We start from the raw sequence: 16,900 nt of genomic DNA on the forward strand, positions 1-16,900 counted from the left end.
CCTAATGTCACTCTTCGTGAAGCAAATATCTGTATAACTTAAGTATAACTTAACATCAAAATCGGTTAAGTGAATAGGCGGTGATAGGAACAACAGACAAAATATTTTTGCAATTATTATATCACTTTAGTGCGAAAATCCGTAATTTCTAAAAACTACTAACACTATTACCAGTGTAGCTAAGTCCACTTAGATTACTTTATAACGCGACTGAGCGGTAATCAAATTGTGGTCCGTGAGCGAGGCACTTTAATTGTTCAATGGACACTGACAACGAGATTTGTGCGAACTTGCAGTTAGTTATATTATAAACTAGGTAATGCCCGAGACTTTCCGGTGCGAGGTCGCCATTAAGTATGCGCCGGAAAGAGCAGCGTTGGAAGACCCCCCACTAGGTGGAGGGACGACATCAGACGAGTCGCAGGAAGCCACTGGATGTGGATATCCCCACATGAGACCTGTGTCCAGCTGTGGACGTCTGATGAAGTCACGAGCATTCATCACTGACTGTGACCGTGACTTCATCGGTGTGAATTACATAAATTTCAAACCCCTATTTTACCCCCTTATAGGGATAAAATCTTCAGAAACCCTTTTTTAGCGGATGTCTAAGTTATAATAACTATTTGCAAGCCTTTCAGCACGAACCATCCAGTGTTTTAAGCTGTGTTGATAGATCAGTCAGTTCACCTTTTCCTTTTATATATTAGCTTTTCATCCGCCTGAAATTCGGATGAAAGTTTTTATGGAAAATTTTAATTATTATTAACTTGAAATTTGGAAGGTAGGTTCTTTAAGGTGAAATAGGAGTTGGAAGATTGTATGAAATTCGTAAGTAAGAAAACCTACCTATCTTCCTACTTAGGTAGGAAAACTGTATGAATTTCGGCCATAGTACTATTCTGGGTTCCGTATCTTAAGGTGAGGCTAAATGAGTAAGTAAATGAGGCCTTTTACAGCGGGCAACTTTCTAATCTCATTAGCAGCCAGAAAATTTTCGCGGACGAAGACGCGGGCAACTGCTCGTTTACAGCTATAAAACGCATGCAATGTGCGATATGCATCACCTGCCCTCCCACTGCTAAACATGCAGGAAAAGCTAGCCACCAAACAAGAAATACGCACCAACACCACACAAATCCCCCAAAGCACACTCATACAAATAATTTACCCAGATTTATATTCACGATACAGTTCTAGTAACCTATTACATATCCATTTAGTGGATGATTCACACGTAGCGCCCCCGCACTTAGCTCGCAGAGCTACAAAAGATCACTAATAGGTATTAAGTATGGCCGTAATTAATCTCACCCCTTTGCTGACTTGCACTGACCACAGGAAACGGGGCCCTGACTTGCAAGTCATCCATATAGGAAGTAGGATTTGCACCGTTTTCATTGTATCCGTACGAGATATTTTGTTCTCATTTAACTTGAGATACATATTTTTATGGCATAACTAGCTTATGCTCGCGACTTCGTCCGCGTGGACTACAAAGTTTCAAAACCCTATTTCACCCCCTTAGGAGTTGAATTTTCAAAAATCCTTTCTTAGCGGCTGCCTTCGTCATAATAGCTATCTGCATGCCAAATTTCAGCCCGATCCGTCCAGTAGTTTGAGCTGTGCGTTGATAGATCAGTCAGTCAGTCAGTCAGTCAGTCAGTCAGTCAGTCAGTCACCTTTTCCTTTTATATATATAGATTTAAAAGTTGGGTACAATAGTATTAAACAACCAAATCATCCAAATAACTTTTCAAAATATTACTTATGTAAAAATTTTTGACGGGAAATACTTATACACCTAAAACTTATAAAAACGCGAGAATTTCATAAAATTATCACCATCTCAACCCATGTCTGAATGAAAAGGATTTAGGGTTCACGTTGATCAAGTGGATTGGCAGACTTCAAACACCTTGGAGAATAATATGGAGAACTTTGAGGCATGCAGATTTACTCATGATGTTTGCCTTACAACTAACTACAAACTAATAAATTTTTGTACTCTTTATATTGTAAACACTAAAACATGCCGGCAGGAGAGTACAGACTAAGGGCGGTTTCAGACTAGCGTATTTTTTGCGCGTATACGGTCGTTTCAGCATACGCGCTTACACGCGCGCTACATACGCGTTCAAAAACCGGACTCGCGTATACGGGCATATTTCGGCGTGTACGCTCGAACCGGTGGCCCGGTACTGTAGAACCGTACGTAAAACGAGGAAAACCATTTTCCACAAACCTAACTAAACAAAGTAAACATATGAATTTATTTAAGGAAATGAAAATATTTTTTCAAAACATTAATTTTATTGGGGCTCGCTGCACTCCTCCTTCGATCAATGGTTGGATTAGAACCATAAGGGCTGTGGAAAGGCTTTGGCATAATTTACAGAAATTGAATATAAATGCACTAGCCACCCGAAGAATAAATCAAGATCCTTTGGAAAATTTATTTGGTTGCATAAGAAGTCATTGTGGTTCTAATCCAAACCCAAATGTCCCACAATTTACCGCAGCTTTAAAAACTAGTATTATTAATAATTTGAAATATAAATGTGGGGCAAAAAACTGTGAAGATGACACCAACACACTTTTGACAAATATGATCACATATTTAAAAACAGACCCACACATATCCACATCTACCAATATGTCGTATGCCATGCCTGATGATAATACTATTGTGTCAGACATAGAATCTGACGAAATGCAGGCATGCGCATATGTGTGTGGGTTTGTTTTCAAGAAAATAAAAAATAATTCCTGCGACTTTTGTAAAACAATAATGGTGTCACATAATATTGAACCTGTACATTTGTTTAACAGTTTCAAAGAATATAATACACGCAAAGGGCTTACAATGCGCTGCGAGTCCAATATAATAATGCGTTCAGGATTTTGTTGCGGCAACCTCGGTTCTGTAGTGCATCAGGTATGTTTGCTGAGGCGCGGACAGATGGCTTCGATGCCATCTGGCGCAAGAAAACAGCATCACTGTTGTCCAGAGTCCGAGGAAGCAGCAACGGGATCCTGCGCATGATAGCGGGCAAAATGGATAGTCCTCTGATGGGGAAACTCGTGCAGAGGACTAAATCCCTTTTAGTTATTAAGTACTAACATAGTGATTAAGTATTTTGTTACTAACTCCTTAGTGTTTAAGTATTAACATAGTTATTAAGTATTTATTGTTACTAACACATAATGGATCAATTGTTGTCCGATTTAATAAATAAATTGAAATTGAAATTGAATGACAAAAAAAATAGTCTAAATTATGTAAATATTGAGTTCGTCCAGTGTGTGGAGACATCTGCAACTGTAATTAACGAATATTTACAAAAATATTCACATAATTTAGAAATTAAAAAAAAAAAACTTTGGACAAAATTAAATGAAACCATAGCTTTCAATTGGTTGGATGGATGCCAGAAGCATAAAACTGAAAATATTGATGATATTGTAAATTGTGTTTCAGCAATATGTATAAAGAGATTCTGCACATTAAAAAACAGAATGTTTGCTGCAGAAGCATCAAAAAATGCGCTGCAACGAAAAATTAAAATTTTAAAACATGAGTGATGTTAAAAATGTTTATCTAAATTGTACTTGTAATAAAACCCTTTATAAATGCAATTTTGTTTACTCTTAAATTTTACTTACTTCATCTAATAGCTTAGAAAAAAAATAAGTAAAAACAAATTGTAGAAGTTGAAACTGTAGAAGTTTATGTGAGGAAGTTCTTATATCGAAGACTAAGATGAGTCCCTGAGCTGAGTGAAATATTTAGTTAGTAAGTAAATATTATCAGAAGTAAAGAGGTATAGCAATTCAATTTAAGACATCGAACAGATAAAGTGTAAACGAGGTCCGGGCATCCCATTACCAGCTAGTGGATTGAAGTCAACAAAGGCGGGAATCAGTGTACAACGAACAAACGCAGCAGCGCCCGTCGATGTATGGAAACGGATAACGTCGTAATGGCCACGGGTAATGCGTTTATTGCTCTAATGATGGCACAGTTTATTGACAAACTAACACCCCTATTCACTATCATTACTATGAGGTCTCACAATGCACTCGAACGCACAGTATGGTGTGGATTCCACCAATCAGATCATTGAAGATTGACGTGATATACCTACTGATGATGATACCAATTATGATAGTAGTCTGATTGGTTATGATTGCGAATACGGGTTTATCAGAGATACCGAGAGAGATAAACATCTTGAACCTTTGACTATCACAAAAAAACCGGCCAAGTGCGAGTCAGGCTCGCGCACCGAGAATACCACAGAGTAGATACAGTCGTATTTTTTCTACACGATAAATCAAAAAGTATTATGCACTTAAATAAATAAAATCAGATTTAGAATGTACAGGAAAAGCCTTTTCATATAATACCCCACTTGGTATGGTTATCTTACTTTGAAAATTGAATTATTTTTTCATGAACGCATTTTAAATTTTTTTATGTGATGTCACCACAAATTCACGGTTTTCGGATTTATTTCTTTACTTGTGCTATAAGACCTATCTACCAAATTTTATGATTCTAGGTCAAAGGGAAGTAACCCTATAGCAGTGGCGTGCAGGTCATAGAGCCATACATGCAATGCTTACCCCAGTTGTAACAGATCAATGAATATTTTCATTATGACCTGCTAGTAAACGGGTTCCTACCTAACTAATGCATACCCTGACTTCAAACTCTGTGCACGCCACTGCCCTATAGGTTTTCTTGACAGACACGACAGACAGACAACAAAGTGATCCTACAAGGGTTCCTTTTTTCCTTTTGAGGTACGGAACCCTAATTAATAATTATAAGAAAATAATATTACCTATCATCATCATGATCAACCCATCGCCTGTTCATTATTGCACACTGATGTCCTCTTAGAATGAGAAGAGTTTAGGGTTAAGTCGTAGTCCGCCAGTTGCTTAGTGCGGATTGGCAGACGTTACACACCCGAGAAAAAGTTATAAGGAAATAGGTATTCTTACAGTAGCTTCCCAATATATTTACAATAATATTATTTTTGTACGACAAAACATTCACAGTTACAAAAAATCGGTGATTTTTACGATAGGCAAACTAGAAACCGAAATAAGCTAGCTACTCCTGCGCTCCGCCTCTGGAAGGTGGGAAAGTCATTTGTGGGAATGAGTGTAATATTTTATAATAAAATTCCACAAACAATTTAAGATTTGCCTTTACACAAGTTTAAAAAATGTGTTAAAAGTATGCTCCTAAAAAAAGCATATTATACAGTCGCAGACTATGTAAACGATAAAAAAGCTTGGACTTGACTCGCTCCAGCAATGCACGGGGCTGCAATGGCTTGTATAGTACGGTATAATAACATTGTAAATTGAAAATTTAAAAAGAGCAACCGCCGACTTTCTTGCTGGTTCTTCTCGGTAGGAACGGCATTCCGAACCAGTGGTAAATTAAAACTACCTGACTATTCATAAATACTTGTAAAAAGTTTACATGAATAAAAAAACATTATATTCTATTCTATTCTATTCTATGGACATTTCTCAGGCATGCGATATTTTCCTTCACCGCCAAATCAAGTTATATTTAATAACTCCGAAAAGATAGAAGTGCGTACCCGGGATCGAACCCCCGATCTCGATTAGAAGTCGTCCTAACCACTAGGCTATCACACAGGGTACTTAGATACTAGAAAGATATTATAAGAAGATATAAATACGCTATCAATGGAAGTATCAATGATAAAATCTGCGTAATAATAATATATGAGATGCAATAAATTTATATTGTAATCCTTAAATAAAGTCCAAGATAAAAAGTGTCATCTGCCGCAAAGTTTACAGATGTAATCCCATATCTTGTTTTCAATAGCCATTTAAGGTTGTATTGACCACGTTTCTAGTCTAAGAGTGAGATCTATAGAGCGCACTCTGACTTTGCTCAGACTTAAGACTCTGTTAAAATGAGACAGCGTTATATAGCTGGCATAAATCTGTCTCATTTTAACAGTGACTTAAGTCTAAGCAAAGTCAAATCACGCTCTATAGATTTCAGCTTAAGAGCCAAGCGTCATTTGTTTCAAGGTTTTATATGAAATCTAAATGGTAGTGACAAGATACAAAGCAATGCGACCCCAGTCAGACCCGGCGCTCTTTGCATTTTAGATATGTAGATAACAGGGTACTCAGGGCAGCGCACCGCACTGAACCGCACCGCAGCGCACCACAGCGCACCGCACTGCACCACAGCGCACCACAGCGCACCGAACTGCACTGCAGTGCACTGAACCGCACCGCAGCGCACCACAGCGCACTGAACCGCACCGCAGCGCACCACAGCGCACCGCACCGCACTGCAGTGCACCGCATCGCACCGCAGCGCACCGCATCGAACCGCAGCGCACCGTAGCATATCCGTACAATAGTACAAAAATTAACACATTTTTTTCTCATTATTTCACCCATCCAGTTACGATGTTTTAACAATGTGATCGCATTGTTCAAGCTTCGCATATCATTTAACAGATTCTTTTGGGTGGTTTACAACTTTTGTAAATGAAAACACAGTTTAAACACTTAGAACAAACCATCCATCAGCTCCTACACTACATAGAATATCGCGAGCTATTCACAACTGCATTACACACGTAACTTAATCCGATGTGTTCCACCTTAATGCATTTCCAACTGTATTCCAAAGCGTTAAAGTTTATTTTTGTCCATCAATAACAATAATAGCGCCTACGCGAACTAGATTCTGTAATATATTTTTAGCATCGCATAAATAAATTTTATTTTGAAATTCAATATTACAACGAAATTATTGTAATAAATCTTTCTTTAAATTGGAATAAAAAAATTTTACAAAAAAAATAAAAACCGACTTCGATACACAAACACTAAAAATTGAAAAATAATTTAATTTATTACCGAATATATTATGTATACAAGAGTTAATATAGTTCAATAATAATAAAAAAAAAAAAAAAAAAGAAAAAAAAAAAGATTCCGACGAATTGAGAACCTCCTCCTGTTTTTGAAGTCGGTTAATTATCAAGCCTAAGTGGCAATGGGCAGGGCACATAGTTCGAAAACTGCACCGCGCACCACCGTAAGGAATTTCACCCTCACCACCTGGGTGTCTGGTGCACTTCGACCGTCCGCTGCGCCAGATCCTTCTTTCCACGCACATGCAAACTGTGGAACCAACTCCCATCGGCGGTGTTCCCACTAGATTACAACATGGGGTTATTCAAGGGACGGACCAACAAATTCCTAAAAGGCCGGCAACGCATCGGCGGTTCCTCTGGTGCTGCAAATGTTCATGGGCGGCGGTAATCAATTAACATCAGGTGACCCGCCTGCACGACTCAAATGTGTGCAAAGGAGAAAGCTCGAATATCTGGGCCATGTTATGCGCAACCCAAAATACGATCTACTGCAGCTTATAATACAGGGCAAGATAAAAGGCAGACGTAGACCTGGCCGTAGACGAATATCCTGGCTCAAGAACCTTCGCCAGTGGTTTAACATGAGTACAAGATCACTGTTTAGGGCAGCAGTAAACAAGATCCAGTTAGCCTTAATGATTGCCAACCTTCGGTAGGAGATGGCACTTGAAGAAGAAGACCCGCCTGCTCGTTTGCTCGCTATCTCAATTTAAAAAAAAAACCGAGGGAGTCCCACCGAGAGAGTAGAATGGTGACCTTGTACCGGAAAGTACAGCGCTGGAAGACCCCTCACTAGTACGAATGAGTCGAACGAGCTGCAGGGAGCCACAGGATTCACGCCAGGCGGCGGCGCAAGAAAATGGCGTGTGGAAGTCCCTACAAATAGAGATTAGTTTTTACATTATCTCTGCTACAAGAAACCTATGTCCAGCTGTGGGCGTCTATTGGTTGATAATGACGATGATGTTAGAAATTTTTTTTTGGTTTTGACCACTAAAACCTACCAAGAAAAAAAACAAGAAAAATTACACCGGGAACAGCTAAAATGCCACCAAATATGTAATTTCTAAACTTAGCAAGAGCACAAAACGTACAAACAGACAGACAAATTTATCGTATTTGTGAGACGTTATAGCCGCCACCTCGGTATGACATGGCGGCATAATGGCCCGATAAATTCGTCCTGTCCGTCCGTCCCTATGCTATTTTTGCTTTTATTCCCATTCTGTTTGTGCTGTGTTCCCGTTTAAGCGTGGGCGAGCGGTACTGGGGCCGATTCTCTTGTACACAATCTTTAAACTAAACTAAAATAACACGTCACCTATTGCTATCCCTGTCAAATTGTTGCTTGCGGAAAAGGATAGCACTAGATTTAGACCTGTTAATTTAGTTTAGAGATTGTGTTCCTGAGAATCGGCCCCACTGTACTACTCATCATGTTTTAATCTTTCTCTTTTAACTCGCATCATATTTTTACTACTAGAATACCATTCCTAGGATGCTGTACCTGAAGGGCGATAACGGGACCTCAAATTCAAACTCAAAATCAAATAATTAATTCAGATTGGGTACCTATTATACTCACTAGGGTACCTTAGTAGGTACCCTTGTGACGAAACGAAACGAGAAAGTGTATAATAATAGTATAGTTACTATTATTACACACTTTTTCGTTTCGTTTCGTTTCGTTTGTCACTTGCTGAATTTGCAATACAATGATGCATCATGCAGTGGTGATAATACTTAAAACTAAAGCCACGAGGGTTCCAAACGCGCTCAGGTCTGAGAAGAGCCCACAACAAACTCTGCCGGGTTTTCCATTTTATTATCCGGCTGAGTTTGTTGGGGGCTCTTCTCAGACCTGGGCGCGTTTGGAACCCTCGTAGCTTTAGTTTTAAGTATGCGTAATAATTATCACCACTATATCTTACAAATCTAACACCATACCAGACCATCAATAAGAGTAATTTATTACCTATTTTGAATAAATCATTTGACTTTTGACTTTTGACTTTTGATTACCACCACTTAACAAAATCACTTATACTTAAAACGACCCTATTACTAAGCCTCCGCTGTCCATCTGTCTGTACGTCTGTCGTTCCGTCCATCTAAACATCCATCTCTCCAGGCTATCTCATGTACTTATGAATGTAAAGAGTTCAAATTTTCACAAAAGTAAGAGCGGAACGAAGGAGCGACTTGAACTGGCCTACATACCTAACTAGGAGTCTATGTTGAAAGATTCTCATGGTCGTCACTTACCATGAGATCAAAGGAGTCGGGCTACTGTATCTCTCTTTATACTGTGGTAACAATATACAGTAGTAGGTAAGTAGAACACTCATTCGGTAAAACCTTGCGATCTTCATTTTTCACCAGGATCACGTTTCTATCCGTCGCCTCTAACTCTCGCAACTAATTTGCATTTCCTGCGTTTCAACTGCCGCCATATTTATTCCGGGAATAATCCACACCTGTGCCGTTCACATCAGATGGCAAAAAGTATCGCGGATTTACTTCTGAAGTGGGGAGGTGATATACTCGACGTTCCTTCTGTCAAAGTTGCAGACCACTGGGTCCAATAAAGACTTTTGAGGTGTCATTTTAATGTTAGCCTGCGGCTCAGGTAGGAACGGGTGCGTCTTGATGTCATACATTCTATGCCCCTCGGCACCCGTTCTCGATTGGGTCACGTCCGCGCGTTTTTCTTACAATTTCTTGTAAATATTAAGAGTTTGTTCTACATGGTGGCCGCCCCGCAGGACGCACTCATGACCGCCTAGGCCGCTGGCTTAGTGTTGAGTAACCATATCTACATAATATGGAGTTACTACAAAACATTGTCTTACGCTAGATAGTATTTACACAGCAACAGATCTAAACATTGCCTAATATAAAACATAATAACATGGATAGGGTCAAAAGCGCTTAACTGCAATCTCATTTTTCAGTGAATTCCTGAACATTCTTAGATGAAAATGAGCTACCAGATATCATGATAGCCAGCAGGTTTGATAAGCTGTTCGCTTTCAGCGAAAACTATTAATTTGTTTGTAATTTACTAACACTTGCATTTTCCTTGGGCACATACAAAACTGTAGTTAGTCTACAATTTTGTATCACAAAAGAGAGCTATATCATCTCTTAGCCGTGTTGCTTGTTGTCAGATGGTTTTCCATTTCCATTTGCACCTCTGTATGTGTTTGTGGTAACGAGTTTCATGTACTATGATTTTCCTATTTTTTCTTCAAAAAATAGAAAATTCTGTAACGCGTACATTTTGTGATAACTTCCCAGAAGCTTTCTTTCAAAAAACAATTATTAGTATAATTTAGAGTTTAAAACACATAAACATTTGTTTAAAATAATTCGAACCTTGGCTCTGTAGCCGTATAAGAGAGGTCCCAGGTTCGATTCTTACCTGGATCAAATTAGGTGAAAGCGCGGTGAAAGAAGTTGAACAAATTATAGCGTTATAAATACTATCTGTCCCGGCTTACTCACGTGTGTAGTCGACGTTAGCCCGACTAGTTTCGAACCCATCCGGGGTCCTTTTTCAAGGGAGTCCAAAAAAGGGACAGATAGTATTTATAATGGAAATCACTCACGGTAGTTTAAACGCTAAAATTATAGCGTCACTAAACAATACTAATGCCGTAGGACCAGATAAAATAGCTACAAAAATACTGTATATATTGCAAAAAAACTAGCACCAAAGTGATTGATTTCTAAATTATCTATGAGCTCGGATCTCTAGTCTCCAATATAAGTGATATCATTGAAATAGCCAGATGATATTATTATAGATGGTCTCTGTTCAGATTCTCTTTGTTCAGAGTTTCTTTTGATTTTAATAAACCGTTTAATAAGGTTTCTATTTAACTTGGACGCCCACAAAAATTAGCATAATATAATTCACAAATAAACATTAAGCTTCCTAATTACTAAATGGACGAAGCTTCCAACTAGCAGCGCTGAGCACACCATAAAACACATTACTCAGCTTAACTGGGCCACGCATATGGGCCAGCACTGTACGGTGGCCTGTGTGCCACGTCGGCAGTAGCCATGGGATTGCCACAGTCTACACTAAACAGTTTATCCACTCCACGTGACTATAATAATGATTGTTAAAGAGTAACATAGAATAGATTCCACGAGTACCTAACATAGTACAAGTTTGCTGATTACTAAATGGACGAAGCTTTCAACTAGCGGCGCTGAGCACACCATAAAACACATTACTCGGCTTAACTGGGCCACGCATATGGGCCAGCACTGTACCGCTGTCTATGTGCCACGGCGACAGTTGCCATGGGATTGCCACAGTCTACACTAAACAGTTTATTCACTCCACATGACTATAATAATGATTGTAAAAGAGTAACATAGCATAGATTCCACGAGTACCTAACATAGAACAAGTTTTCTGATTACTAAATGGACGAAGCTTCCAACTAGCGGCGCTGAGTACACCATAAAACACATTACTCAGCTTAACTGGGCCACGCATATGGGCCAGCACTGTACCGCTGCCTATGTGCCACGGCGACAGTAGCCATGGGATTGCCACAGTCTACACTAAACAGTTTATCCACTCCACGTGACTATAATAATGATTGTTAAAGAGTAACATAGAATAGATTCCACGAGTACCTAACATAGTACAAGTTTGCTGATTACTAAATGGACGAAGCTTTCAACTAGCGGCGCTGAGCACACCATAAAACACATTACTCGGCTTAACTGGGCCACGCATATGGGCCAGCACTGTACCGCTGTCTATGTGCCACGGCGACAGTTGCCATGGGATTGCCACAGTCTACACTAAACAGTTTATTCACTCCACATGACTATAATAATGATTGTAAAAGAGTAACATAGCATAGATTCCACGAGTACCTAACATAGAACAAGTTTTCTGATTACTAAATGGACGAAGCTTCCAACTAGCGGCGCTGAGTACACCATAAAACACATTACTCAGCTTAACTGGGCCACGCATATGGGCCAGCACTGTACCGCTGCCTATGTGCCACGGCGACAGTAGCCATGGGATTGCCACAGTCTACACTAAACAGTTTATTCACTCCACATGACTATAATAATGATTGTAAAAGAGTAACATAGAATAGATTCCACGAGTACCTAACATAGAACAAGTTTTCTGATTACTAAATGGACGAAGCTTGCAACTAGCGGCGCTGAGCACACCATAAAACACATCACTCAGCTTAACTGGGCCACGCATATGGGCCAGCACTGTACCGCTGTCTATGTGCCACGGCGACAGTAGCCATGGGATTGATTTTGTGTGATCTAACCCTAAATTCACGGTTTTCAGATTTTTCCCCAAATGTCAGTTATAAGATCTACCTACCTGCCAAATTTCATAATTCTAGGTCAACGGGAAGTACCCTGTAGGTTTCTTGACAGACAGACAGACAGACAGACAGACAACAAAGTGATCCTATAAGGGTTCCGTTTTTCCTTTTGAGATACGGAACCCTAAAAATTGATATATTTGGAAGCTTTTTATTTAAAAACTAAATATTTCAATTTTATTTTTAACCTAAATTTGCCATGAAATCAAAACACGGTTGAATACAACTTCTATGCAATAAAAAAAATTAAAAACTTTTCCAATATCTAGATTCATTAGTTTTAATCCATACTAATATTATAAATGCGAAAGTGTGTCTGCCTGTCTGTCTGTCTGTCTGTCTGCTAGCTCTTCACGGCCCAACCGATAACAAGCCGGACGTATCTATATTTGGCGCGCTGTGGACTATAATGTGGACTATAATAAGCTTTGATGGACTTGAGGAATCCAATGCAACGGACTATTTTTACTACTGTCATTCAACTGTATGGTGGCACATTTGTAGATTTTCAAAGGAAATAATTATCCCTCTCTCTGTATCCCGTTCCTCATTGCTGAAGATTGTGACCTTTGACCTTTCAATGGTAAATTCTGTTCACTAACTTAGTGTCGCCACCCAACTAGTGTTTATTACTTATTTTTATTTATTACAATAAACATAAGAATAATATTGTACCTAGGAATTCTATTTTATTCTTAGAATAGAAAACATTTATTTAACAAATATAGTATGAAAAAAAATATATAATAAAAGCAAAATAACAAATGCGCCTGCGGGTATAGCGACACTAAGTTACTATATTTTACAACTAGATGACGCCCGCGAGTTCGTCCGCGTGGATTTAGATGTTTAAAAATCCCGTGGGAATTCTTTGATTTTCCGGGATCAGAAGTAGCCTATGTCCTTCGAATAAGAGGTAGAAGTTAAGGTTTTCTATAACAGACAAATAACTAACTGACACAGTTTCCCTCGAAATACTCTTACATGTTACAAAAAAAAAGACAATAGCCTAACATAAAAAAGTAGTGAAAACAGCCGCGAGCGGAAAAATAAATGAAAAAAATATATTATACAAACATTTTCAGGGGCGTCCAATTTGCATTTTAATGGAGATCCACGCGTACGTAACAAGTTTAACTAATAGGCGTGAAATGAGAGGAGGCGAAATGGGAGCCCAGTACGCTTAGTACAAGATTTTATGACTCGTCAACGTTGATAGTATTCGAGTCTCGAAACACTTTCGCATTATAGTAAACTCAATCTTAACGACCTTGTTCTAAAGCTCAAATTTGTCTGCACATCTACAGCCAGCGCTCCAAGCGGAAACCTTGCGAAATTAAAATCAGTGGCATTGAATTTTCGACTTCAATTCAAGGCTCTTTAGGTCCATTTTACTTTGATGTTATTGTGTTTCGATTCTCGAATTCTAGCAACGTTTGGTGAGACGTAAAATCTTATACTACGGGTACAGTACGCTTAGTACAAGATTTTATGTCTCGTCAATGTTGATAGTATTCGAGTGTCGAAACACTTCCGCATTTTAGTAAACTCAATCTTAACTGCCTTGTTCTAAAGCTCAAAGTCTGCACATCTACAGCCAGCGCTCCAAGCGGAAACCTTGCGAAATTAAAATCAGTGGCATTGAATTTTCAACTTCAGTTCAAGGCTCTTTAGGTACATTTTACTTTGACGGTATTGTGTTTCGAGTCTCGAATTCTAGCAACGTTTTGTCAGACGTAAAATCTTATACTAAGCGTACAGATCGCGTATACCTACTCCTGAACTATATCCCCATTTCCCACTGAATCGTCCGTTTGTCTTGGTCGGACAATCGGAATGGGAATTAGGGACGAGATTTTCCTAATCGGAAGTTGAAGTTTGCAAGTAGAGCAATTTTTTTTTTAAACTTTTTTCGGAGTTTGTAAGTTCTTTTGCAAGGAATATTTTGCGATTAGTGTTTTTAACATACTGCGGGACTAAGATAATAACTATGTCCCGAGAGAGTAGAGGTAAGGTAGTCTTTTTTTGGGTTCCGTACAAAATAATAAAAGTGTTGTTTCTTGGACGATGAGTTATGTTTCTATGTCTATTGTCCGTCAACTGGTATATAAATCGGATTCGGTCCAAGCCCAACCCGTTTTCAATAAAATCATTCATTATCATCATCACGATCAACTCACAGCCGGCTCCGCGGGTTTCCGCTCAATATGATAAGGGTTTGGCATAGTCCATAACGCTGGCCAAGTGTAGATAGGCAGACTTTACACACCTTTAATAACATTATGGAAAACTCTCAGTCTCATAAATGCAGGTTTTGTCACGATGTTTTCCTTCACCGTGTTTTCATAAAATCATTGAGCTTGTAAATCTAGTATAAAATAAAATGTATTAAACACCATTGGTTAGGTAGGTATACATCTGTTACAAAAATCTAAACATCCGTAAATAAAAGTTCACGCCAAGAAAAATCGCATAGAAATCTCGGTTGAAAGCGTATTCCACAACACGATACATCTTGTAATTCCACAAACAGAACGTGAACTGTGTCTGCGGGACTCCGTTTCCACTGGAAATATGTTTTTGCGGCGAAACACGGCTCAGGTTATGCACTTATCATATGCGACTGCACGCCGCAATATGCCAAGATAGCGGGTCCGACAGCTTTATGTGGCGACATGATAGAGATGAGGTAACGCGTAGACAGTGCTTTTTTGTAGCTATTTATGCCTATTAGCTCTCAGAGTTTTAAGTGAGATTTATTCAAGAAAGTTAAAGGAATATTTTCTGTTGTTTTTTATTTATTGTGTTTGTGATTAATAACTAGTTGTTTGATGAAGTATTATGAATAGAAGAAATAAATAACACGGCTCAGGTTATGCACTAATTATTTGCGACTGCACGCCGCAATATGCCAAGATAGAGGGTCGGAAGCTTTATGTACCGCGCAGACAGTGCAGTACAGCTGTACTTAATTAATACTTATACATCACAAGAAAACGAATTACTAAAATTGAAGAGAATGTTCAGTTCAACACACAGCTCAAACTACTGCGCTGATCGGGCTGAAATTTGGAATGCAGATAGCTATTATGATGTAGACATCCACTAGGTAAGAATTTTGAAAATTAAACCCCTGATGGGGGTAAAATAGAGATTTGATATTTATGTAGTCAACGCGGACGTAGTCGCGAGCATAAGCTAGTATTATATATTATAGTAAAATAAGTTGCTTGCTTAAGTTGCTTAAGTTTGACTATGATCTGGTATGTAAGTATGTAACAAGTTGAGGGTGCGTTTTTTTTAATGCATCATAAGTTTGTTATATTATGATTACACAAAACTGTCATGACTCTTTCCGAATCTTAAGCGATTCTACTGTAACACTGCTCTCGTCTTCATTGAACGTAAAGCATATATTGTAAAAATGTCAGCTAGTACGATGAAAGTGTTCCCTCTACAATATTTTCATATACTTTGGTATCCAAAGAGCTTCCTTTCTTATTCAGAATGATATTTTGCGTGCGAGGGCGATTGTTCCGTCACTCGCCAGGATCAGCACAACAGCACTGTCCTTTTACCGACTGTACAATATCCGCTCAACGATGAATGTCGCCACTCGGAACACAAAATATTTACTCCCGAGAAGGAGTAACAAGAAATAATAAATATACTTTTGTGGCAATCGCCTTGGTTTTTATTTTAAATTATTATTATTTTTTACTTATTTCGCTCCTTTTATAGAAATTTTGTGATAGTATTTCAACATAGAATTCTTCGTAATATTATTTTTTTGAAATTTCAACCTCTAAGGGGGTGAAATAGGGGTTTGGAAGTCCACACGGACGAAGTCGCGGGTATAAGCTAGTCTAGTAACAAAATATTATAATCATTGTGGATATAAAAGGAGCTAATTTTATACACATAAAAGAAGTCAATAAAATCGAGACTTTATGGTACCGATATCACGAGCAGGAACCTTGACTTTGATGATTCATAATTAACATTCCTTCGCAGAATTCCGTAATGCGAACCAGCCGCGAGAATTCTTCATTAACAAAATAAAGGAAACATTTTACAATTAATAAAGGGTAATTATTGTGCTCTTGCTATTTGATAGCTGTGATAGCCTAGTGGTTAGGACGTCCGCCTTCTAATCGGAGGTCGGAGGTTCGATCCCGGCCTCTAACTTTTCAGAGTTATGTGCGTTTTAATTAATTAAATATCACTTGCTTTAACGGTGAATAAAACATCGAGAGGAAACCTCCATGCCTGAGAGTTCTCCATAATGTTCTCAAAGGTGTGTGAAGTCTACCAATTCGCACATGACCAGCGTGGTAGACTATGGCCAAATCCTTTCTCACTCTGAGAGGAGACCCGTGCTTTGCAGTGAGCCGGCGATGGGTTGATCATGATGATGATGATGATTGCTCTTGCATGATAAACAATTGGCTTCAACTTTTAATATCGATTGTTAACATCATTAATCGTGTAAATATAAAGCGGGTAAATGACCATCCGACGTAAGAGCATCAATTTGCGCATTAAATTTTTACA

The 16,900-nt window shown here is 38.7% G+C and overlaps 1 protein-coding gene across 1 annotated transcript; it reads left to right on the forward strand.

The window, feature by feature from the left end:
- The first annotated feature begins 319 nt into the window (after nt 1-319).
- LOC138402473 (uncharacterized) lies at nt 320-3,585 on the forward strand. Its single transcript, XM_069499166.1, has 3 exons — nt 320-515; nt 2,106-2,845; nt 3,256-3,585. The coding sequence occupies exons 1-3, from the start codon at nt 320-322 to the stop codon at nt 3,583-3,585; spliced, it is 1,266 nt and encodes a 421-aa protein (XP_069355267.1).
- The last annotated feature ends 13,315 nt before the right edge of the window (nt 3,586-16,900 follow it).

This window comes from Maniola hyperantus, chromosome 6, assembly GCF_902806685.2.
Source record: "Maniola hyperantus chromosome 6, iAphHyp1.2, whole genome shotgun sequence".
In the NCBI taxonomy this organism is placed as follows: domain Eukaryota; kingdom Metazoa; phylum Arthropoda; class Insecta; order Lepidoptera; family Nymphalidae; genus Maniola; species Maniola hyperantus.

Bases quoted from the DNA above. Each gene is read 5' to 3' on its own strand.
- LOC138402473 (XM_069499166.1), top strand. From the start codon at position 320: ATGCCCGAGACTTTCCGGTGCGAGGTCGCCATTAAGTATGCGCCGGAA. The intron at 516-2,105 runs GTGACTTCATCG...CGGTCGTTTCAG, and splicing joins ATTCATCACTGACTGTGACC to CATACGCGCTTACACGCGCG. The intron at 2,846-3,255 runs AATACACGCAAA...AAATTGAAATTG, and splicing joins TTAACAGTTTCAAAGAATAT to AATGACAAAAAAAATAGTCT.